The sequence below is a fragment of the Protopterus annectens genome, chromosome 13.part0 (genome assembly GCF_019279795.1).
Source record: "Protopterus annectens isolate FY-2018-M chromosome 13.part0, PAN1.0, whole genome shotgun sequence".
In the NCBI taxonomy this organism is placed as follows: domain Eukaryota; kingdom Metazoa; phylum Chordata; order Ceratodontiformes; family Protopteridae; genus Protopterus; species Protopterus annectens.
This window is the reverse complement of record NC_056747.1, coordinates 1,351,780,981-1,351,808,293: the sequence shown is the minus strand read 5'-3', so window position 1 is coordinate 1,351,808,293 and position 27,313 is coordinate 1,351,780,981. Positions and strand designations below refer to the sequence as shown.

The 27,313-nt window shown below is 38.7% G+C and overlaps 1 protein-coding gene across 1 annotated transcript in view; it reads right to left on the bottom strand.

Moving 5' to 3' along the window:
* The window catches only part of SMARCD2 (SWI/SNF related, matrix associated, actin dependent regulator of chromatin, subfamily d, member 2), a 654,116-nt gene that overhangs the window by 22,193 nt on the left and 604,610 nt on the right, over nt 1-27,313 (bottom strand). The window contains exon 12 of the mRNA XM_044055380.1: nt 165-266. Within this exon, the coding sequence (XP_043911315.1) occupies nt 165-266 (102 nt within the window). The remainder of the gene's footprint in view (nt 1-164; nt 267-27,313) is intronic.

Here is a 27,313-nt window from a genome sequence, read left to right as displayed (position 1 = left end):
CAAACGCTGTCATACGGAAACAAACAAAAATATTCTGGTATCTTTCTCAAAAGGAAGAATCACTTTTTGTGCATGGTGAACAGCCTCAAAGAATCATTTAATGTACTAAAACGAAACTGCCACGGATTAATAAAGAACATGAAAAATAAACCTGTTGTTTTTACCTTTGAGAAAATGTATCTGCCAACAGCTTCCTGTGTCCATGACTGCTCAAAGAAATCTGCTCTTCTTTCTTCCTCAGGGTTTCCAGTTACATCCGTCATAATCTGAATCCAATAAAACGGAAAAAAACAACCTCTGTGTAAGGTCCAACATGTACTTGGGGAAAAACAGACTTTTGCAAAGAAGACTGTATTATGATGATGAAATGTAATTCTAGAGGGAAACATACAAGTCAGAAATAAAACAGTAAATCACAAGTTATCATTTATGATTTCTGATCCTTTTGGAAATCTGTATCATTTATTGTTAACTGTTCTCTTCCCACAAGCTATTTCTGATGACAAAGGCAGGATTCCAACTAAATGATACAAATTGTGAACCAACATAATTTGTTCATTCACTCTCCAATACTTGCATTACACAGTTCAGGGCTGTGGGGGAGGCCTGGAAATCTGGGAGTATGGAGCAGACATATTAATCCATGAAATAAAGTTAAATGTACTATTTACGTGCACAAAAACACGTGTGAACACAATGAAACATGAAGCAATACAAGGAGGACACAACTCAATCTTTTACTTTTAGAGAGAACAGTCGAACATTTCAGCAGACTGGCCTGCTATCGTGCTGTTTTATACATCAATGGCCTGCAACCAACAGAGTAGTTTTTGCACTAAAGGTAGGGTTAGCACCTGTCTCACTTTGCGAGGGACAGTCCATCTTTGGGCAGCTGTGTCCTGCAAAGAATTTGTAAAAATGGCAAATGTCCTGAGATTTTAGGACAAAATTATTTCCTATATTTTATGTAATAGTTGTATAAAACAGTTATTATCTGAAACACGTACATGTTATAAGAAAAGTACAGTTTTGTACCTACCATAAATGTAGATGTTCGAAGATCCACATTGCTGCAGTCCTTACTTATGGGTAGTCCGCTGTCCTCGGTCGGCCCGAATACCAAAGTATTAGGCTGACGTCGGTCATGGGCGCACAGCCCTGACATCAGAGCGTTAGGGTATAAAAGCGCATGACCGACGTCATATCCTCAGTCTTTTCTTGCCCCAGATGTCAGAAGGCCCTAAAAGAAAGGCCACAGCCAAAAAACAGAGTACCTTCCCAAAAGATATGCCCAACTACAGCCATCACCCAAACCATAAAGCCATGCTAAGCTACAGAGGGGAAGGAGGGAGGGAAAATTGGACTGCAGCAATGTGGATCTTCGAACATCTACATTTATGGTAGGTACAAAACTGTACTATGTTCTTCATCTCACATTGCTGCGGTCCTTACTTATGGGTAGAATCCCAAAGCAACGGGAAAGGGAGGTTGGCAAAATCATAAAGCATTAGGGGCTGCTAAAATGCCCTGTAATATTGCAGTGGCAAATCCAGCCCTAGACTTAGAATAAAGAGGAAGGTAGTAATGTTTAGAAAAAGTATGTACTGAACTCCAAGTGGCTGCTTCCAAAATATCCTTTGTAGCTACCCCCCTTAGAAAGGCAGTAGAAGTTGCAGTAGCTCTAGTGGAATGAGGTCTGATTCCAGCCGGAATCTCCTTACCATGATGGGAATAACAAAAGAAATACAAAACCCAATCCATTTAGAAATAGTTTGTTTTGAAACAGGTCTACCCTGTGAACCCAAAGCAAAAGAAACAAACAACTGCTGAGACTGCCTGAACTCCCTGGTTCTGCTCAAATAATAACGCAACTGCCTGTGAATATCCAAAGTATGCAAAATCTTCTCCCTTTTGAGGATTTGCATAAAAAGTAGGCAAATGAATAGTTTGGTTTAAGGCCACACTAGAAACCACTTTAGGCATAAAGGAAGGATTAGTACGCAAAGATACCCTATCCTTATGAAAAATCAAGAAAGGCTCCACTGCCATAAGGGCCTGTAATTCAGAAACCCTTCTTGCAGAAGTAATGGCCAACAAAAAAGCAGTTTTCCATGACAAATACTTTAACTCGGCAGTAGCTGCAGGCTCAAAAGGTTGTAGAGTAAGCTTTTCCAACACAAAATTGAGATCCCAAGCAGGAGTAGGAGCTCTACGTGGGGGTCTTATGTTCTTTGCCCCTCTGAGAAACTGCTTAAACAAAGGATGAGAGAATAAAGGAGAGTCACAGTCATAATTAGCCGAAATGGCTGCAGCATGAACCTTTATGGAGGAGAAGGACAAACCTTTGTCCAATAAATCAGTAAGATATTGTAAAGAAGCACTCAAATTAGGCTTGGAAACATCAAAGTCCTTCCCTTTGCTCCAAATAAAAAATCTCCTCCATTTATCAGCATAAACTTTCCTTGTACTAGGCCTCCTGGCCTCCAAAATAACATTCAAAACTTGTTGTGGAAGCTGAGAACCTCCAGAATCTAAAACAGAATATGCCAGGCTGTTAGATGCAGAGACTGAATTCTGACATTGAGAAAGTGATTGCCCTCCTGAGACAAAAGGTGTGGAATCAAAGGCAGAGGCCATGGAGGCTCTCGGACCAAACTCCTCAGTAGTGGGTACCAGTGTTGTCGAGGCCAATCTGGAGCTATCAGGATCATGGATGGCTTGTCTTGTCTGGCCTTCAAGAGAACCTTGGGCAGAAGAGGTAGAGGTGGAAAGGCATATACATGAAGATTGTTCCAACTGAATGACAGAGCGTCCACCTTCCAAGCTGTGGGATGAAACCTTTTTGTGCAAAACTTTGGCAACTGGTAATTTAGTGGAGAAGCGAAGAGATCTATGTCTGGAGTTCCCCATGACACTGTCAACTCTTGAAATACCTGAGGATCCAATTTCCACTCGTGAGGATCCACTATTTGTCTGCTCAATACATCTGCTAAGGAGTTCTGTGCTCCTGGGAGAAATCTTGCTTGAAGATTGAGGTTGTAACTGAGAGCTGTTTCCCACAAAATCATCGCTTGTCTGCAAAGAGGGTACGAATGAGTTCCCCCTTGCTTGTTGATGTACCACATGACAGTTGTGTTGTCTGTTAGAATCAACACCTGCCCTGGGTGAAGTAAATCCTTGAAAGCCATCAATGCAAATTGTACTGCTAACATCTCCTTCAAGTTGATATGCAAATGTTGAAGTCTGGCAGGCCACGTGTCTTGCACCCATTTTCTATTGAGGTGTGCTCCCCAAGCCTTGTCCGAGGCATCCGTCGTTAGAATCTGACTTGCCTCTGGTCGGGTCACAGAGAGTCCCTTGTTTAGGTGACATTCCTGAGCCCACCACAAAAATTCCTTCTGAATGCAAGGTATTATCTGAATGACAGTGTCTAGATCCTGGCAGTGTTGTGTCCATAGATTTTTGAGATACCATTGAAGCTTCCTCATATGCAATTTGGCATTGGGAAGCACCAGAATACAAGATGCCATGAACCCCAAGGCTTGAAGGACTGTCCTTGCAGTCAGCCTGGACTGTAGAGACATTTGATGGAAATAAAGTGAAAGACTTTTCTGTTTGTCCGGGGTCAAAAGGCCATCTGGGAAGCTGTATTCAGTCTCACACCCAGAAAGCACATGTCCTGAGAGGGTACTAGACTGGACTTTGTTTCGTTCACAGAATACCCTAGGCATCTTAACACTACCATCACATACTGTAGATGCTGAAGAAGCTCGTCCTTGTCTTGTGCAATAATCAGGCAATCGTCCAAATAAGGATAAATTTGTATTCCTTCCATCCTGAAAAAGGCTATCACTGGAGCCAGAACCTTTGTGAACACTCTGGGCGCAGTAGATAAGCCAAAGGGCAATGCAGAGAACTGATAATGTAAATTTCCAGCTCGAAAACGCAGGTACTTCCTGCAACTGGGCCTGATAGGAACATGAAGATAAGCCTCTTTTAGATCCAGAGTTACCATCCAGTGATCTTTTCCCAGCAGAGGCAAAAGTTGTTGTAATGTCAACATTTTGAACTTTGGAATGTCCAAATAAGTGTTGAGGAGAGATAAATCCAAAATTGGTCTCCACGTGTTCCCTTTCTTTGGTACTAGAAACAGGCGGGAATAAAACCCTAGACCCACTTCTGAAGGAGGTACTGGCTGTATAGCTCCCATGTGAAGAAGTAATGAAATCTGTTTGTGAGCCTCCATCCTTTGCCGAGGAGGAATGTCTGGCATACCTTTGAAAGGAGGCAATGTATGGAAATAAAACTTGTAACCTTTGCTTAAAATGTCCAACACCCATTTGTCTTGGGTGATTAAAAACCAATTTTGCTTGAAGAGAGCTAGCTTTCCTCCCAAAGGAGCTGCCAGGCAAGAAGAATCTGGCAGCTGAAAATGCAGGTCATTGGGCCTGTTTACGAAAGGACTGGCCCCTACCCTCACCAGCAGATTGAGCAGGCGAACTCCATGTTCTAGGCCTAAAGGTACTCTGAGCTCTGCCCCTACCATGCCTAGATCTACCCCTAGACTGAGAATCAGAAGAAGGGTACGTCCACCCCTTAGCAGGCCAATTTCGACTAAACTTAGGAGGTTGAACCTGCAAAAAATCTTTAACAGTCTGCATAGACTTAGCCTTGTCCTCCATTTTCTTCAAAACAGACTCCACAGGAAGACCAAACAAAACTTCGGATTGTAAAGGGGCATCCAGAATTCTAGACTTAACATGCTCAGATAAATTCTGATCCTTAAGCCAGGCATGCCTACGAAGAACTGAACCAGTGGCAGCCACTCTAGAAGAAGCCTGCAAAGCATCAAAGCCACACTGCAAAGAATGTTTCCCCACTTGTTCAGAAACATGCACCAAATCTTGCAATTCTTTACACTCTATGCCCTCTGCTAAAGCATCCACCTTAGATTTTAGCTGAGAAAGGAGGAAATTCTGATATTTCAACATATGAAACTGGCAATTTAAAGCCCTCATTGCTAAAGTAGAAGAGGTGTACACCTTCTTACCCCATCTGTCCAAAGCTCTAGCTTCCTTATCTAGAGGAACCGGATTCTTTACAACAGAAGCCCTAACACCCTTAGGCCCCTGACTAATAGTTTCTGGGTCCGCCCTAGGACTCTTATAGAGATACTTATGAGCCTCAGGTACCCTATAATACCTGTCCGGTTTAACTGGTGCAGGAGGCATAGAATCTGGATTAAATGAGGCCTCCGAAAAAACATCCTGAACAACATCCAAAACAGGAGGTATAGCCAAGGGTCTATGCTGTGGTAAAAACAAGAACTCTCTAAGCCTCTTTCTGGAATCTGAGTAATCCTGTCCTTCCCAATTAAAATGTTCCCTCATGGAGTGTAAGGTTTCTGAAAATGAAAAATCCTCTGGAGGAGAAGCAGAAGGAGTAGAATCCTCTGCATCGGAATCCGAATAAGGAGGAAAATCTTGAATATCTTCAGCAGAAGACTCAGAATCATCTGAGGCCTGCTCCAAACTTTCCAACTCTGGCTCTACCCTGGGCCTCTTATCAGGAGGGGGCATGGAACCTCTAATTAAAGTAATCAAATCTTCTGCCATTTAAGCATATGCTTCTTAGGTACAGACCCTGAAGAACCAGAACTAACTCCAGAAGAAGGCAAAACAGACCTGCCCTTAGAAGGAGCCCTAGAAACAGTGGCAGAAGGCCTAACCCCCTTAGGCAAAGAAGGGAGAATAGTAACCTGAGAGGCCCCTTCAGCCTGACCTGACTCCTGTGAGGCCACATCCTGTAAAATCAAGGTTTCCCTGAGACTCAACAGAAACTTCAGCCGGATCCACCTGTTCCACTGCAGTCTCTAAAGGACCGGCGTCCGAAATGGACGAATCATCCTGCCTAGGCTTTACAGATTTGTCTTTACGCTTCGTGGAAGCGGGCGGCGGAGGACCCGACGGCATATTATAATTACACCGCTTGCCAAAGACTAACCTAGCGCAATCTAGCCTTCTCTTAATAGTGCGCTTATTAAACCTAGCACAAAACCGACACCCAACTACGTCGTGCTCCGGTCCCAAGCAAGGAATACAAAGCGAGTGGTAATCCCTATGCGGTATCTGCTTCCCACAAGAAATACAATTATTCACTTTTTCTGACATCCGGTAAATAACTGAGGCAAGAAAAAACAAAAATGCTCCCCAACGGGGTACTTAGCCCAACTTGGTATGCCTGAAACTCCGAAAACGAAAAATTTCAGAAAGCCGAACGGCACTTGCAACGCTGCTTCTGCATCGGACCATGCGGCAAAAAAGACTGAGGATATGACGTTGGTCATGCGCTTTTATACCCTGACGCTCTGATGTCAGGGCTGTGCGCCCATGACCGACGTCAGCCTAATACTTTGGTATTCGGGCCGACCGAGGACAGCGGACTACCCATAAGTAAGGACTGCAGCAATGTGAGATGAAGAACATCAGAATAAGCAACTAAAATACTACAAGAATAAACTATTATTTAGGCAAAAAAGTGAAGTTCTGTCCTTCGTACTGGCCGTGGGGATGTTTCGGCCTGAAAAATCTGACATTTGTACCAAAAATGTCCCACTTTGGACATTTGAAAAGGTGGCAATCCTAACTAAAGGTGCTACAGTACCTTTCTGAGGATAAAGTAAAAAGTCAATGCAGTATTATTCAACCTTATTTTACTTTGTGCATGTTATAGCATCTGTTTTACACAACTGTACACACAATCCTAGATGGCACCCTAGTTAAAAAGAAACACTTATGATGGGAAGCTGATAGTACAGTTTCAAAAATGCAAATGTTACCTTCATCTACGATAACTTAACTACGACTCGCCAGCTTTTCTGCTCATTACCTATCATTACCTACACATTACTATTCATCTCCTCTATAAACACCACAGGAAAATGTGTCTGAATAGTTTGTTTTGGCTTTCAAATGCTAAAAGTTGTACAAATGCCAGGTACTGTACCACTCCAGGCTGCAAAATGGTAAACGTTTGCTCTGTAACACAGAGGGAGTGCTGCATATTCCAGTCTCACAAACATAACTATAATAATTTGAAGTAACGTGCATTCCTACTATACTTCATATACTTCGCATGTACTGGAAAAAACATACAGTGGAAGTTTGCGGTGCTTGTCAGGAAACTTCACAGCAAGCAGTGTTCCCCCTGAAACCTCCTCCTGTTGTGGAAAGCTTAGTCCTGTTTCAGGGGAGGCACAAACAAGTTTGAAAATGTGTACTTAACCTGCTCGGTTGCTCTAAATCTCTGACTGCAGCAGTAAAAAGGAAAGGATGCCACAGTCTGCTCTTTTTCAGGTATTTTAGTACGTACTGCATTGGGATAAACACATTACTGGTCTCAGACCAACCAAAAAACATTAGCTTCAGCATGTGATGAACAAATATGAATTAAATCCTTTGGAGGGTGTATATTGTTCAAAATGGTGCTAAATATTCCCACTGAATGGCAGAAACACAAACATGTTACCACCAGAATACTGGTTGGAATACTTTAGCTACACTTTACCTTGAAAATGTTTGATTTATGTACAGTGGAGTGTCTAGTCACCATCACTTTTATCATACCAACTTACAGATCAGATAAACTTTAAAAAAAAAAAAAGTGCAAACTTTGTGCTGTAACATACTGAGCAGTGAAGTCAAATTTACATATCGCACTAAAGCAGCAAATTTACATTTTACATGACAAGTGGAACTTACGGGTTCAAGAAACAAAACTAGATTAAAGGAATACTCACTGCTAACAGACTTTGGCTGACAAGTACTGTTACAATGTCATACAACAATGCGTTAGGATTGTGTTTTCCATGGAACCCTGATGACAGGGATAAGAAATTAACTAACCCTTCCTACGAACAGTACTTGTATTCCCCAGCCTGTGATGAAGGCATCCTATTCAGCATTTATTCCACAGTAATCAGGGCACATCTGCCTCAGAACGTATTGAGAATGTCTGCCTCAGAGCACATCAAGTATACACTGACCTTCTAGATGCAACCTGCCTGTTCAGGCAAGCTTATGTGACACCATTTTATTTATTTAAAAACACTTTTCCATACACCACCCCCTCGTATGTGCTAACATTTACCTGCCGCTGTCCCTAACCCCAGCCCTACACATTACCTTACCAAAGACCCTTCCCCTAAGGGTATACCATACGAAAGACCCTTCCCCTAAGGGTATAAATTACACAAGACAGTCTCAGATGCACAAAGACAGCACATATACCACCACACTTACAGAATGCTATTACTACAGCACATATACCAACACACTTACAAAATGCTATTACTACAGCACATATACCACCACACTTACAGAATGCTATTACTACAGCACATATACCAACACACTTACAGAATGCTATTACTACAGCACATATACCACCACACTTACAGAATGCTATTACTACAGCACATATACCACCACACTTACAGAATGCTATTACTACAGCACATATACCACCACACTTACAGAATGCTATTACTACAGCACATATACCACCACACTTACAGAATGCTATTACTACAGCACATACACCAACACACTTACAGAATGCTATTACTACAGCACATATACCACCACACTTACAGAATGATATTACTACAGCACATATACCACCACACTTACAGAATGCTATTACTACAGCACATATACCACCACACTTACAGAATGCTATTACTACAGCACATATACCACCACACTTACAGAATGCTATTACTACAGCACATATACCACCACACTTACAGAATGCTATTACTACAGCACATATACCACCACACTTACAGAATGCTATTACTACAGCACATATACCACCACACTTACAGAATGCTATTACTACAGCACATATACCACCACACTTACAGTATGCTATTACAACAGCACATATACCACCACACTTACAGAATGCTATTACTACAGCACATATACCAACACACTTACAGAATGCTATTACTACAGCACATATACCAACACACTTACAGAATGCTATTACTACAGCACATATACCAACACACTTACAGAATGCTATTACTACAGCACATATACCAACACACTTACAGAATGCTATTACTACAGCACATATACCACCACACTTACAGAATGCTATTACTACAGCACATATACCAACATACTTACAAAATGCTATTACTACAGCACATATACCAACACACTTACAAAATGCTATTATTACAGCACATATACCAACACACTTACAGAATGCTATTACTACAGCACATATACCACCACACTTACAGAATGCTATTACTACAGCACATATACCACCACACTTACAGAATGCTATTACTACAGCACACATACCACCACACTTACAGAATGCTATTACTACAGCAAATATACCACCACACTTACAGAATGCTATTACTACAGCACATATACCACCACACTTACAGAATATGCTATTACTACAGCACATATACCACCACACTTACAGAATGCTATTACTACAGCACATATACCACCACACTTACAGAATGCTATTACTACAGCACATATACCACCACACTTACAGAATGCTATTACTACAGCACATATACCAACACACTTACAGTATGCTATTACTACAGCACATATACCACCACACTTACAGAATGCTATTACTACAGCACATATACCAACACACTTACAGAATGCTATTACTACAGCACATATACCACCACACTTACAGAATGCTATTACTACAGCACATATACCACCACACTTACAGAATGCTATTACTACAGCACATATACCACCACACTTACAGAATGCTATTACTACAGCACATATACCACCACACTTACAGAATGCTATTACTACAGCACATATACCACCACACTTACAGTATGCTATTACTACAGCACATATACCAACACACTTACAGAATGCTATTACTACAGCACATATACCACCACACTTACAGAATGCTATTACTACAGCACATATACCACCACACTTACAGAATGCTATTACTACAGCACATATACCACCACACTTACAGAATGCTATTACTACAGCACATATACCACCACACTTACAGAATGCTATTACTACAGCACATATACCACCACACTTACAGAATGCTATTACTACAGCACATATACCACCACACTTACAGAATGCTATTACTACAGCACATATACCACCACACTTACAGAATGCTATTACTACAGCACATATACCACCACACTTACAGAATGCTATTACTACAGCACATATACCACCACACTTACAGAATGCTATTACTACAGCACATATACCAACACACTTACAGAATGCTATTACTACAGCACATATACCAACACACTTACAGAATGCTATTACTACAGCACATATACCAACACACTTACAGAATGCTATTACTACAGCACATATACCAACACACTTACAGAATGCTATTACTACAGCACATATACCAACACACTTACAGAATGCTATTACTACAGCACATATACCAACATACTTACAAAATGCTATTACTACAGCACATATACCAACACACTTACAAAATGCTATTATTACAGCACATATACCACCACACTTACAGAATGCTATTACTACAGCACACATACCACCACACTTACAGAATGCTATTACTACAGCAAATATACCACCACACTTACAGAATGCTATTACTACAGCACATATACCAACACACTTACAGAATATGCTATTACTACAGCACATATACCAACACACTTACAGAATGCTATTACTACAGCACATATACCAACACACTTACAGAATGCTATTACTACAGCACATATACCAACACACTTACAGAATGCTATTACTATAGCACATATACCAACACACTTACAGAATATGCTATTACTTTCATTTTACCTAGCCGCTGCTGTAACCCTAATACAGAAACACACATGCACACACACTAAAACATTCACAGATTTATAAACCACTAAATCTATTCCCTTACCTAGTCCTTATTCTAACCCTAACAGGCAAAACTCCACATACATGCACAGAAGTACATTTCATACACCACAAGAACACGTGACCAGCCAATGTTCTTCACATACCACAGAACATGTGACCAGGCAATGTTCACCATCTCCTCACACTGACAAATGCAACCTTCAATTTAAAGTGACAGTAGCTCACAGGTAACGGATCTTTTTCATATGATAGAAAGACCATACGATTGCATCAGAGAAAATCAAATCTCAGAATGTTGAACCAGTTTCTCCTCTGGAAGCCAGCATCACTAAGTGCAGTGTTTTTGCAGGGGGGCAAGCCCCTTGCATCTCCTTACACCCCCTGCCTAGTTTCTCCAGAAGAGAAGCCGGTTTAATGTTTGCATATTCAATCTTCTCGGATTCAATCATATGATCTTTCAATCATATGTCATAGACCCCACAGAGAAAGAGGACAGGGCTTCACACTGTTTTGTTGTGACAGCATTCTTTGCTGTTCATATCAGCAATGTCACCTCAAGCTTAGCCTGAACCACGAGTGGATAAAATGAAATAAGGAGGGGGAAAGTTGGTATAAGAATCGGCCCATCCAAACCTTGTCAAAAATGATTTGTAATTCTGCTTTAAGGGCATGCAACTCCTAACAGTACCAAAATATAACATGACAGAGCTAAAGCAAAATCCTCGCAAATCCAATGGCTCTACTAGTCTTCTCAAAAATATGACTTAGATAACATTTGTATGTCAATCTCTACGTTCCCTACTCCATCCTCTGCCAAGTGTGTCTGCACCAGCCTGCTGCAACCATGAGCGCTTGTCCAAAAACAAATTCACATGAAGTGGTTCTCATTGGAAATGTTCTCTATGTAAATTGCCTTAATTGTGCGTTGCCTACAGAGAATACAGTGGCATTGTGACAGAACACAGTTCTCCCTGAATGATTCCCATGTAGGACAGGTGCTACCAACCTGTAAGTGATTCCTGGGTCCAACAGCAAAGGATTCTAAACCCCTTTATCATCAAGTCAGGAAGCAGCCCTTGACCACCATCCTGAGAACCATCAGGACTCTCCTCCAATGACCATTCATTAGCTCTGAACATTTCAAACACTCATGTTAATGCCTTGATAAGTGAAGTCAATGGAAGGGACAGGGGCTGCCTTTTCCTGACGTTCATTTGTTAAATGTACTTAATGCCCTGTCCCAATCTGGGTCACTACTGAAAAAAAAGATCCTTCCAAGTGGCATCGTACATTATACAAGAGTGTAAGAATAGAAGGCTTACGACAAAGTTCAAAATCTGGGGCTTCCACTCCAACAGAGTTTACTACAAGCCCTGCTTTGTATATCCTACCCTGGTGCTTTTACTTATACAAAGGACATTTAATACTGTAATGTGCACCTTGCTAAAGAAATTGGGAGGGGCAGCTGTGGGGTGGTCTGAGCTCACTTTGCTGTGCATTGTGAGTATATGACAGGGTAACCCACACATTAATCAGGTGGTCTTGCTCTATTAATAAACAACCTAAAAGTAGCACTGAGACACAAAAGTGAGAAAAAAAAGGTTATTTCACTGACTGCAGGTTTGGGGTAGTTTTTACACTTAGGCTTTCAAGAAGAAAACAAATTTGAAAGTTGTTGTGATTATAGAAATTTGGTGCAGGGACAAGTGAACTTTTCAAAGTAAAATAACTAGTTATTTTCTCTTACTTTTGACAGTTTCATCCAAATAAGCTCCTAATACTAGCAGTTACATTCCAAGTGAAAGTGCCCAAATTTATGGTGCCAGTAAAATTAATTTTGAGCATTCCTTCAGGCTTATCATTAACACCAAGACTTCAGACACTCTGTTCTAAATTTTCAGGCCAATTAGGTAATGCATCCCCAGAAGATGCTCCTGATCAGTAACTGTCAGAGGAAAAGGAGCCCCTACTCTTATCTGGCACTAGAAACATAAACCACTTGTTTTCAAAACATATTTAACCTCTAACCTATTCTGTCCTACAAGCGTCCTTTTCACTTGCTGGGAGGGGAGGGGTCATTATTAGCAAGCCGACTGGCTGTTAGCCATGCATTATGAGAGCCTGATGCATTGACGCAGACACCCTCACTTTTGCCCATGTAAACATACAGCAGGACATTCATGGGTACGAAGCAGAAGAAGAACAAGCCTTAAGCCACGGAGAACAGAATTTCCTGAGATGCACGGTGCTTTGCACACCATACCTACATTCTACACTTTAATTGAACTGCAAAACGGCTGTATTTATATATTTATTTATTGTTTGCCACTTGTCAGTGGGTGACCCAGGATCCTTTTCAGCCACACCCCAAGCAGTATGACAGAGACAATTTATAATAAATATATACATGTACATTCAGTTGCAGATAAGTTCTATATGCATGCAAGCATACAACATACATGTATTAAAAAACAAATAAAATTATATATATATATATATATATATATATATATATATATATATATATATATATATATAGACACGCACACACACCATTTTACAGAGGATATGCTGGATTATGCTTACACATTCGGTAACAGAAATTTGTAGCTACAAATTCAGTGCGAGACATAATAGTAGGAATAACTAGAGAAAAATTATAGTAGTAGCAGGAATATTATATACATGGAAATGCAGGTGGTTTTAATAGCTTAATTCTACAGCCACATGTGCCAAGCAGGCTGCTAAAGATAATGTCCAAATAGCTGAAACAAAAGCTCACATGACATTTTTCGTTCAGCCCTTTTACTGACTGGCACTGTCGTACTGACAGTCACACTGCACGCCAACCATCAAATTACTACAAGTTCACACCCAGCTCTGTGGCACTCATGCATGAAGTTCAAATGACCAGCTTGATTTGTGGGATTGATAACTGGAGTATCCAGGCAGGGAATGATGGGAATGAAACAGCTTTTGCCAGTTCCCCTACTCCAAGAGGAGGACGGCAATACAATCTACTGCAATGCTGAATCCTAGTGAGCACAGGAGAACAGTATGCAGCAGGCAGACCAGGGATATGTCCTCAGCTTCTGCCAAGCTGCTTTAGCAATCGTCCTCCCTGGGGGTGTGGCTTCCTGGACAGGCCACATACGAAAGGAAAAATATCTTGCCAGTGAAATGTGAACACTCTTGGGCCCTAATGATAACTGAGCTCATATATCAGCTGCCAAGGGGAGGGAGAAAGAAGTTAAATAAACCCCTGATGCCTGTCTATGTGATGGCCTCTCAGGGACAGCTCTCACCCTGGTGAACAGGAAATGAATTAGTAAGTTGGCTGTGATTGGGGTGACGGTTGGTAGGTAGTGGAGAAATAAACAGAACATAAAAATTGCTTATAAATTCATAAAAACTTAACTTTAAAACAGCTGTGATATCGCAGTCAACATTTCCTGGTTTCTAACTCTACTTAGACATTTTGAGCACTGCTAGGCTTGTAATGGGCCCTAGTGGTTGTTAGCCTAGTAACAACCTATGACCTTACATGTTTAAGGTGTTATTTATTTAGTGGATGTGCAGGAGATCACATAGGACTGGATGGTTTGAGGCTCTGCAGGCTACACAGAGGTTACATATCAACAGTCTGTAGGAAACAAAGAAAAGACAGAGAGAGAGATAACTTTATGGTGGTCTGGGTAGCTCAAGGAAAACATTTACCCAAGATTATATTATTGACGAGATGCTGTGGTCTGTCAAGCTAGGTCATATGCTTAGGTAGGTACATATCAAAGGGGGCATTCTATTCTATTACAGGTCCAATGAGGAAGAAGTAGATGAGAACATCCTTAGATCTGGAAATAAATGCCACTGGTGATCTGTACAGCTGGGTAAAAAGCATCCCTAACACTGGATACATGGTGATCCAAGGACAGACAGTCATTAGGGATTTGACAGCAAACTGAGACAACTTTCAAAGGAGTGTCACCTATGTGGAAGGCATTAGGGTGTTCAGTTTTGCCAAGGGACACAATGCTGCACTTCTTTTTTGCTCAAAGAATTTTTATTGATTTTCTTCAAAGATTAACAAGTAGCTTATTTATCTAACAAATTAAACAAAGTAACAAACTATATACACTATTTACATTTGCCTGAGAATAGATTATAAGATAAACCAATCTGAATCAAATATGTATTTTATATAATACTTAGACAAATGTTTTTTTCCCTTTTTTTTTCTTTTCTTCAAGAAGAGTCTGAGTTCATTCTTAATGTCGCGATAAGAGATAGTATCTTCTTCCATGGATTGAATCTCCATGAAATGGGAGTAATCCTTAGTTCCTCGACTTTGACTTCCATCAACGCTGTTTCATTCAATAGTCTTAAAAATTCAGAGTTGGATTTCCATTTTCTAGAGATACATTTTCTAGCTAGTATAGTCCATAATAAATACATTTTTTATTCATTTCTGTTTTTCATTAATATTCAGTAAAATTAAAGACTTTGATATGACAAATGTATCTGTAAATATAGCTTGTAGGAAGTTACTAATTTCTTCCCAGTATTTTTTGAGTTTAGTGCAATCATGAAATATGTGTATCCAATCTGCTTTACATATTTGTGGATATCTCCAACAAGTTACATTATTAATAGAACCAAGTTTGGCTAGTCTATTGAGTGTGTAAAATGGTCTATGCAGCATTTTCTACATGTATATTCTCCAAAATTGTGTATTTGATGTTAGTTTGATGGAGTACAATAAATTAGTTTTACTTTCTGTGGTTAGATTTATTTATTAAATGCCCTTTGTTGATGAAATTCCAACAATTCTTTCGGATTTTAACTTTGTAGTTTATTAACAATTTGTATAATTTTGAAGTTATATTTTTCCATTTGTGATTATCATATATATTTTCATTCAGGTATTTTATAAAATTAGGTTTGACTTTAAAAGGAGAATTATTAATTATTCTGCATAGATCTTGTGAGTATATCAATACACTTTAAAGGGCTAGCCAATCAGAGGAAGAAAGATCATATGTATTTATTATATGTTGACTGTCAATAACTTTTTGATTATTAATACAGTGCTGCAAACAAATATATGTTTTTGTTTCCCAAGTGGTAAAAATGTTCTTATATATTTTGTTGAAAACGTTTTTTTGTGGAGCTAAAAGGAATTATTAAATCCATCCCAATCTTTATATCTGTATTGGCAATGACAAATTTTCTAAATGTGTTAAAGATGTAATTTGTAAAATTTAGTTTTTACTATATTATATTGAATGCCCATCAATAAAATATGCCATGATTTATAGATTTGATCATCTAACATAAGGTTTTTTATTATGTATTTTTCATTTAAATAAATAGTAGTATGTAAAGTTTTCCAGTTGGAAGAGTAATTTGGATCTATCCAGGTTATAATAATTCTGAAAACAGAAGCTTTAACGTAGGTCTCTATAGCTGGGAGATTGATTCCTCCTTGATCCCATGGTCTAATATGATGTGTGAAAGCTACTCTATTCCTGTTAGGATACCAGGGGAATTTTAATATAAGTGTATTTATTTCTTATGAGATGTTTATCTGGTATCTTAGGAATAGCTTATGCTATATATAGAATTTTTGGTAGTAATATAATTTTTATTGATTGTAGTCTATCTTCAAAAGTTATATTGATTTTGTTCCAATTTACTACATCGGCATTTATCGTACTTCTATTATTGTAGGTTATATTTATGGTTTCTTCTACGTTTTTACAGAGAGCGATACCAAAATCGTTTAAAGTAAAAACTCGTTTACCAATCATATGGTTTCCATCCATTAGAAAATCCTTGTTTTTGTTTAATCTCATGTAGTTAGACTTTGTTTTACTGAAGTGAAGACCTGAAGTAAAATAGAATTTTTCGACCTGTGTAACCATTTCTTTTACAGATTCTTTTGATGTGGATAGAGTAAGGAGCACATCATCTGCAAATAGCATCATTTTAGAATTATATTGTCCATGTACATCAATACATTTTATTTTGGAATGGGAGCGAACTGAAGAAGCAAATAATTACATAGCTAGTGCAAATAAGGCAGCAGACATGGAGCAACCTTGCTTTGCATTTTTTGTTATTACTATAGGTTCCGAGGTAAATGGTCCTAGTGTTACATATGCCAAGTTGTTTTTGTAAATATTTTTTATTAATGAGATAAAGGATTGAGGAAAATCATAAAGTTCTAGTACTCTGAATTAGTCCCAGTTTAATGAATCCAAGGCTTTTTCTATGTCTAGTGCAATTAGTAGAGCTTCTTGATTTCCACCATTTAAAATGTCTATAAGAGTTAATACTATCCGATTATCATAAGTGCGTCTGTTATATATGAAACCTGTTTGATCTTCGTTTATAGTATGAATCATAGATTGTTTTTAACTCTACTGACCAAGATTACCATAAAAGTTTTATAATTATTATTGAGTACAGATATTGGTCAACAGGAGCTACATATTATGGGTTTTTTATTTTCTTTTATGATGCGTGTGATCAAGGAGTACCTCCATGAAGGTGGTATTGTGTTTTGTGTTTGGATTTCAAGTAAAGTTTTATGAAAAATTGAAGTTATGGATGTTGGGAAGATTTTATATAAGTCTATTATAATACCATCAATTCCAGGAGCTTTATTGCACGTACTTCCCTTAATGTTTTCTGTAACTTCTTTATGTGTGATTTGTTTTTGAATTTCTTGTTTTAATTTTTCTGGTATTTTCTAAATTTTGGGGAAGTTTAAAAAGTTAGTGTGAGCTTTACCAGTTCCATAGTGTTCTGTATAATGATATGTAAAGGCATCATGAATATCACTTATACTTGATACTTTTATGTTCTTTTTTCCCCCTCATGAAGTATATTAGTAATGTTTGCTCTGGATTGTCTTTTAACTCTCATAGCTAGGCTCTGCATATGTCTTTGTGATGTGGAATATGAATTTAGTTTTCATTTTTCTAATGCCAAATTAGTTTTATGAGTTAGAATTTCATTATATTTTTTATTTAGTTCATCAATTGTTGTTTTTATTGTTTTTTTTTTATTGTTAAAAGAATTTAAGTCTGTGTTATTGATCATTATAAGTTGTTTTTGTATGTTATGTAATTCAGATTCCTACTCTTTTGAGATTTGTTTTTAAAGCATGTAAGCATTTTACCATATATATAGGCTTTCAAAGCATCCCATATCATGACCGTATTAATCTCTTCAGAATAATTGGTGTCTACAAAATTGTAGTTCTGAGACTAGCCATGGTTTAAATTCTTTCAGTTTTGTGATATAAGCTGGTATTCTTGTATGCGATAATTTCTGAAAGTCTATTTGAAGTTTGAGAGGAATGGAATTATGATCTGATAAAGGGCAATGAGTTATTGAGAATTTGATTATTTTTGTGTTTAGTTCTTGTGATACATAAATTGTGTCTATTCTTGTCCGAGTACTGAATCTATAATTTTGATGGGAAAATAATAATGAGTTATCTTCTTTAAAAGTGAATGTGTCTATTAGATTGTGATTTTCACTCCATTTTTAAAATATTTTTGCTATAGGGGGTGAGACGTCGATTTCTCTTTAGTGGTCTCTGCCTATTATCAGGTTGCCTTTATATGTACTACTAATAAAATCTAGATTTTTTTTGGCTGCCCCTGTCCCTGTGCCAGGAAAACAATATAAATTTACTAGTGTCCAGATTCTGTTATTAAATTTCAATATAACAAGTGCTACAAGGCCTTCTTTATCTTCATAGTTGTAGATAATTTGAGGAATAGTAACATTCTTTCTCCACAAAAGTATTACTCCTCTCGTTTTTGATTTATATGAGGAATGAGATCACATTAAATATTCATTTGGATTCCATCTGTGTGTCATTTGTTTTGAAGTGGGATTCTTGAAGAAAGATCACCTGTGCTTTGTTTAATTTTAAATATCTTAATAAGTCTGACCTTTTCTTTGGATTGTTTAATCCATTAATATTTAAAGAAAGTGGCGTTAAGTCCATATATTTTGACAAGGTTTATAGATTATTTATAAGATAAATAACACTCAGATTTCTTCTATGACCTTGTGGTTGTACAAAATTCCTGTCATTTCTAAATGTTGTGATCAGATTGATTTTCTCTACTGGAAAGCAGAAGTTAAATTCTAGTTCAGGCCAATAAAAAGGGAAAAAAGTATAATGCAAGAACAATTATATGTAACACAATAATCCAACATTTTAGAATTTCATTGTACATGGAATGATTTTTGTGTCTTTCGGCTTTTCCCGGTTAGGGGTCGCCACAGCGGAACTCCGGTCCGCTAATGACTGGCAGTTGATTTTTATGTACCAGCTTGCCAGGCCTGACACACAACCTTCAACGAAGGTATGCCCATTCACACATGTCTCCACGCAGAAGACGCTCTAGCTGAGAATCGAACCGGACAGCGTCTTACTGTGAGGCGACAACGCTACCGCAGCACCACCACCGCGGTTCACATTCCTAATCCAATAGATAAAAAAATAATCTATCAGATTATCCCTCATACCTTAGCAACAAAAATTCCCATTGAGCTTCACGTTGATTTCACTGGAGATCTTTTAGAATTGTAAAAAAAAAAAAAAAAAAAAAAAAAAAAATTTAACTAAATTTAAGAATAAAACGAAACAGGTAACACCCAACGAAACAAATGCCTTGCTACTGACAAAATAGTAAGAAATAATCCAACCATGTTACAGTAGCATAGGCAACCATGAAACAGGAATAGCCAAACTCACGTAAAAAGTATAAAACACAGTCCTTCGTGCACAGAGGTAAGCACTTTCACAATTTGCTTCATCAGATCATGAGTTTGGCTATTCCTATGTTTCATGGTTGCCTATGCTACTGTAACTTGGTTGGATTATTTAACTAAACTTATTGATCGATTATATCTAACACGGACTATAATCACATCTGGAAAATGTTTTTATGTATTTCAATTTATATCTCATCACCTCTCAAGTAGTAAACTGTCACTGTATAAATCAGTAAATATTTTTTCCCTTTTCCCCTCCTTTTTAATTTAACTGTGCAGAAAATTATATAGTATTAATCCACAGAGCTGCTTTGAGTCCATTACTATTTAGTATGATTTGTTTTATGTTCCTCAAAAACAAAATCTGTTGACTAAAAGTGCAGTAATATCTGTAGACTGAGTTTCCTATTTCCTAACAGGAATGATCTTGAAAATATCAATAGTTACTAATTGAGGCAGACATCTAATCTAGAACTGTTGGTATAACAAAATGTTTTTTGGAATATATCTTCCATTAGTCATTGACACAATGTGTTAGTCTGAGAACAAAGTTTGGGCATATTAATTTCTTTAAACTTCAAATATTACTACCCATGGAGACTGCTGTTTCAAAGGCTGTGTGAACAGTAGGAATATTATCACAAAATCTTACTTTAAATGATGATATATAGATCGTTTAGCAGAAAAAGGATGTCAAAACACAAGGCAGTTATGTATAACATGACAGATCAGTTTTACACAGTATTTGAAATAAAGTGCTTCACATTTTGATTGTAATATTATCACCAATATTAGTTGTGTGCTAGGCTAACTGTCCTTGAGGAGCATTTTAAGTTTAGTCATTTTCCTTTATATGAGAGAATTTCAAGTATTGTAGTGCATGTCTGTGAGACTCGCATCTTAATCACTACACCTTTCCAATCCCTACCCTTAGAAGGAATCATGAATAAATACCTTAATAGTAGGGATACTTCATTTGCAGAACATTATGCACTTTCAAATCTACATATTTGTGTACGCTGAGTTGTGAGACTGCACCCTGGTTTTGATGGTAAGATCACCACGTTAGTCCACATATGGCCTCCAGTGTATCAGTAATGACAGGCATTTTGTCTTTGTACACATTTGGTGTTTAATTGTAAAAAGTAAAATCAGACTTACCATAGTAGTTTACTTAGGCTGTAGTTTTACACAAACTTGGGAGTGAAATACTCCGTCTTGGTTTACTTAAATGCATGTTATTTCTGGTGAGCCATATAAAGTCATGACTGTTCAAACTAAGCAAACCGCATTGAGCATGAACTAATATAGTGACGCATCGTACTAAGATTCATTCGAAGAGTATTATTGTTATTTAAAACACCTTCAGACAGTCGATTCAAAAAGTTACTTCATTAACATGTTAATCTGTTACATAACAACTCCAGCAGCCTATTTCCTCATAATGTCAACATCAGGTTTTCTGTATAATCGGGTGAAAGTTAAGTGCTACTGAAAAGTTACAAACCACAGCATTAGCAGTGAAGATTTCTCCATACAAACTTGCAGTAATAATAGCTGTCAGAGTCTGTAATACTATTTAACCTGCACATATGGAACTTTATATTTTTCTAATTGTACTATTGCTAACTGTTGCTTTAACCATCAAAAATGATTTCTCTTCACAAACTGAATATGGGAACCTTAAAAAGAAATAACAATAGACTGACAGCCAATTTAAATATTTTACATCATTTTTGGAGAATAGAATTTAAAAGGTTCTGTGTCAATGTGTCTTCTTGTCAGTATTATTTGCCATCACATAACAACATAGCACACTGCAGTGTAGTCCATCATCCTGGTTTCTATATTTCTCACTATAAACTTATTTCAAGAAACTGATTTTACTTTAGCCATTTATGCTGCTAGAGCTTTTAATGATGTAACTTTGTTGTCTTTTACTCTGCTATGAATGCATTTGTTTTTTTCTGAAAGCTTTACAAGACCTGATAAAGTCGTCGTATTCTAATTCTACCATTAAACTTTGTGTACGTGGTTGACACTCTCACTTAGGTAGTTAACCTACAGGATTAAAACAATTTGCTTTTAATGCGCTACTTCCTGTGATATGGGATTTGATTCCTTTAGACATCATTTACCTGCTGTGTGACCCTGAGCATGTCACTCAGACAGTGCCCTAGGGCAATTAGGAATTTCGGCTCTTTTCTGTCATCAGGGCAACAGCCTCAATGAGTGCCCAAAATGCTCCATTAGGAGAGAGTAAAAGGTTCACTGAAATCACTGCTTCTTGTTAGAAATTATTATTTTTTCTTTATCTGCGATCTACAAATGTGTCTTCCTGCAGTTTCAGAGACGTGATTAATGACGCCGATTTTATTTCCTTATGAAATGAAGTAGGAAAATCGGCGATACTAATAAAGTACCATTAACATAAAAACCTGAAAAACATACAAGCTAATCCGCAAGTACAATTAATCACCTTTTCTCCCAAAATTGACATTTTTTAAGGGGCAAATCAAATTTTGAGACAAAGCCAGGAACATGACAGGTATGGCGTTACTATGTTAATTTTAGCCTTGTTTACCTGTCCAATTACTTCAGCCTTTATCCAGATTGTGTTGAGATTTCTCTTTAGACAGCACCTTCCCTAAACTGTGCCGGGGTGGCAGAAGTCAACTGAGTGACAGCCAAATACTACTGAGGGGACAAATAAGTAACCGTATACGTGGTCAAACACACAGATCGTGCAAAAAGAAGACTACACCTTTTCGTTTAGCAAAGATAGTTTTTGTGTTGTTTAGCAGAAAAAGGATGTCAAAACACAAAGCAGTTATGCATAACATGGCTTACTAGTTTAAGATACTGTTTTAACAACACTCTTCAGCTCTCCGCCAACAGAACATACCTCTCAACCTTCAAACTGTGATGTTAGAAAAAAGTACAATGCATTGCAAAGTTCCACCACAGAAATGCCATTTACTTTTGCTTCATTCAGAAAAGTAGTCTGTCTGCCAATAGGGTGGATACAACATAAGTCGAATCAACGCCTTCCAAGATGGTGCGGTGTAAAAAGGAAATATCGCAGACTTTCTGCACTATGCATAACTAGAATTACAGCAAGAGTGGCAATACCAAACACTTACTCCGTTAACCCTTATCTGCTGGAGCAAAAGAAAGTAGGCACTGCCAGCCCCAACAAGTAAGGAAAACCCTCCTATCAGTCAGCACAAAGCTACAATACATTTATAATTAACGCACACGACAAACACTTTACACCAGCTGTTTTCCGTGTTTTGTACGCGGTTCGTACAACAGGCCTCAAACTGAAGCAAAACTAACATAATTACTTGAAACTCATAACTGCAGGGTATCAGCAATTACCCCTTTGCACAACTTAAATATAAACCCCTATGTCACAAGATGGGTCGCAAACTGGCTCAAAGACAGAACCACAGAGTGAGAGTTGCTGGAGCCATGTCAGACTCGAAACCGGTCACAAGTGGCATCCCACAGGGTTCTGTCCTGGGACCACTCTTGTTCAGTATATACTTTTCTGAGGTACAGGCAAACGTGGGAGGACTATGGCTCACCAAGTTCGCAGACGACTGCAAACTGGGCGCCATAATCAACTCTCCAGCTGACACAAACATCCTTCAAAAAGGTCTCACAGAGACAGATAACTGGTGCCAGCGCCATGGTTTAAAGCTAAATGCCAAAAATGTATAGTCATACCCTTTGGCAAAACAATGTGCCCACAAATTACCACATAGGCGAAACCCATTAAGTACAGAGAAAGTTATTAGGGACCTGGGGACCCAAGTTGATAGCAATCTCTCCTTTGAAAACCACATTGCCAAAGTGGTTAGAAAGACCTTCTACATAGCCCACCTCATCACGAAGGGTTTCACATCTAGATCAAGAGAGGTAATCGTGCCCTTTATTCATCCCTCATCAGGCCCATCATAGAATACAATGCCCCTTTTGGGATGTACCTTACCCAACACCTGCAGCAATTAGAAAGACCCCAAAAGTATCTCACCAAGAGGATCAAGGGTCTCAAACAGATGCCATATGCTGCTCGGTTAAAAACTCCAGCTCTACTCAGTTGCATACCGCCTACTGAGGCGATCTATGCCTGACATACAAAGCTATGTCAAATCCAGAATTAATGGACATGCTCCACCTCAGTAAATCTAAATCCCTTAGAGCCACACGCTCGAGGGACTTGAACCTCAGCACAGAAATAAATAGAACTTGCTGGAGGGACAGGTTCATAACCCAGAGGCTCCCTTCGCTCTGGAATAGAATTCCAGTTCATGTGAGGCAGAGCACCTCACTGAATCTCTTCAAGAAGAATCTCGATAAGTGGATGGGGGATCGTAGGTTTGTCCCAGGGATTACTCCTGTGTCACTATTAGACAGAGGCACAGTAAACTAAACCTTAAAAAGGGCACAGTATACTCAAATCAAGGGGTGGCGTAAGCCATACAGAATCGGGCTAGGCTTATAATTGCCCCAAGGCAGATAGCCTAGTATGAACCTATGAACCTATAAAGCTTCTAAAAGTGAACCAAGCAGCTATATAGATGTAAGTATACTTCTCAACCGCCTAGTGCAAGGAATCTGAACAAATATTATTATAAAACATTCCAAGCGCCCAGCACAACTGCCGCCCTGATAAAGGAAAAGCACCGGCACCTCTTCTAGGCTCCTTTAATGATCTCCCAGACTACATGTCAAAAACACAAGCTATTAACCTATATGAAAAGGGATACTTGTGCTCATCATATCCACTATTGAAACCTGCTGATGCTTTCCCAAATGCAGTTAAATCAAACCTGTATGAAGCTAAGAATTGCGCGACCTTAACTTTCATAGGACCTTTTGTTTCTGTATTGACATATTTGTGAGACTGCTGGTCTCTAAGACTATAAGAATGCGTTCATGCGTTATCAGCGCATTTCCTTTCATTCACAGCTTAGATTCCTATATACTGGTGCTCAAATTGTCAAGCTATCATTAAAAGGAGGAAAAAACATAAAGGTCAGTTTCCTCTTTTTCATATCTAACCCATTAATGTTACATTTTACCTCAAGAACTTAAATGATTTTCGTGTTTCTATTATTTCTGCGAGTCTTGCAGTGTAAGAAAGACTTGTTCTGGCGGTTGCGAGGTACATTGACGCTCTAGGAAGCTCGCGACTCTCTCACAGGTGCTTTTTGTCAACTCGTAGCTTCTTAGAATGTCGCATATTTGAATCAAGCAGTTTTTAACGAAAATTGATTAACGTGTGAATTTATGGCATATTTGTTTAACTATGAACTATTAACTAATCTTATTCTTAGGGTAGTTAATCTTTTGCTGAGACACAATGGCTACTATTGTATATGCTCTTAAGCATAATGTATTATAACCTGAACCATCAATTTACTTATTTTTCATAGTGACAAGTTACGAAGCATACGTTTTCTTACTATTTCCCATTGGTTTTTAACTTTTTTTTTTTCTTTATTATTTGATTCCCTCCCCCAAGTTACAATAAAACAACAATTTATAATAAAATGACCACTTTCTAATCCTAAAGAACCACAAAAGGCAGAAACTAAATAATTTAAATGACGAACAGGTCACACTCTTAGCTGGAAGACGTTTATTTAGCACTTTTGTCAGTTAATAAAAAGTACAGTTTTGTACCTACCATAAATGTAGATGTTCGAGGATCCACATTGCTGCAGTCCTAACCATTGGGTAGTCCGCTGTCCCAGTCGGCCCGAATACCAAAGTATATGGCTGACGTCGGTCAAGGCGCATTAGTCTGACGTCAGGACGTCAGGGTACTAATGCGCATGACCGACGTCATATCCTCAGTCTTTTCTTGCCCCAGATGTCAGAAGACCCTAAAAAGACAAGGCCAAAACCAAAAACACCAAACACTCCTGCACCAAAAATATGTACACTATATACCAAATTACAAGAGTATAACCTCACCCACACAACCACCCCTAAACACAGAGGGGAAGGAGGGAGGGTAAATTGGACTGCAGCAATGTGGATCCTCGAACATCTACATTTATGGTAGGTACAAAACTGTACTATGTTCTTCATTCCACATTGCTGCAGTCCTAACCATTGGGTAGAATCCCAAAGCAGAGGTAAGGGAGGCTGGCAAATCATAAGGAAGCAGGAGCTGTCAACATGCCTTGCAAAATAGCTGTGGCAAAACCAGCCCTAGATTTAGAGTAGAGAGGAAGGTGGTAATGCTTAGAGAAAGTATGTACTGAACTCCAAGTAGCTGCCTCCAAAATATCCTTAGTTGCCACCCCCCTTAGAAATGCTGTTGAAGTGGCAGTAGCCCTAGTGGAATGAGGCCTAATCCCAGCTGGAATCTCCTTGCCATGATGGGAATAACAAAAAGCAATGCAAAACCCAATCCACTTAGAAATAGTTTGTTTTGACACAGGCTTGCCCTGAGAACTCAAAGCAAAAGAAACAAACAACTGCTGAGACTGCCTAAAATCTTTAGTCCTGCTTAAATAATAACGCAACTGCCTGTGTACATCTAAAGTGTGCAAAATCTTTTCCCCCTTATTTTGGGGATCTGCATAGAAAGTAGGCAAATGAATAGTTTGGTTTAAAGCCACACTAGAAACCACCTTAGGAATAAAAGAAGGATTAGTACGTAATGATACCCTATCCTTATGAAAAATCAAAAAAGGTTCCACTGCCATAAGGGCCTGTAACTCAGAAACCCTTCTTGCAGAAGTAATGGCCAACAAAAAAGCAGTCTTCCATGACAAGTATTTCAATTCAGCTGTAGCCGCAGGCTCAAAAGGTTGTAGAGTAAGTTTCTCCAACACAAAATTGAGATCCCAAGCAGGAGTAGGAGCTCTACGTGGGGGTCTTATATTCTTTGCCCCTCTAAGAAACTGCTTGAACAAAGGATGCGAAAACAATGGTGGGTCACAATCATAGTGAGCTGAAATTGCTGCAGCATGAATCTTAATGGAAGAGAAGGACAAACCTTTGTCCAATAACTCAGTAAGATATTGAAGAGCCACACTCAAATTAGGCTCAGAAATCTCCAAATTCTTTGCTGCACTCCAAAATAAAAATCTCTTCCATTTTTCTGCGTACACTTTCCTTGTACTAGGTCTTCTGGCTTCCATAATCACATTTAAAACTTGTTGAGGAAGTTGAGACCGGCTGTCTCTCAAAACAGAATATGCCAGGCTGTTAGATGAAGAGAACGAAGCTTGACATTGAGCAGGTGACCGTCCCCCTGAGACAAAAGGTGTGGAATCAAAGGTAAAGGCCATGGAGGCTTCCTTACCAGACTCCTTAGTAGTGGGTACCAGTGTTGCCGAGGCCAATCTGGAGCTATTAAAATCATCCTTGGCTTGTCTTGTCTGACCTTTAGGAGCACCTTTGGGAGAAGAGGCAGAGGTGGAAAGGCATACACATGAAGATTTTTCCAACTGAAAGACAGAGCATCCACTTTCCAAGCTGTGTGATGAAACCTCTTTGTGCAAAACTTTGGCAACTGGTGGTTTAGTGGAGAA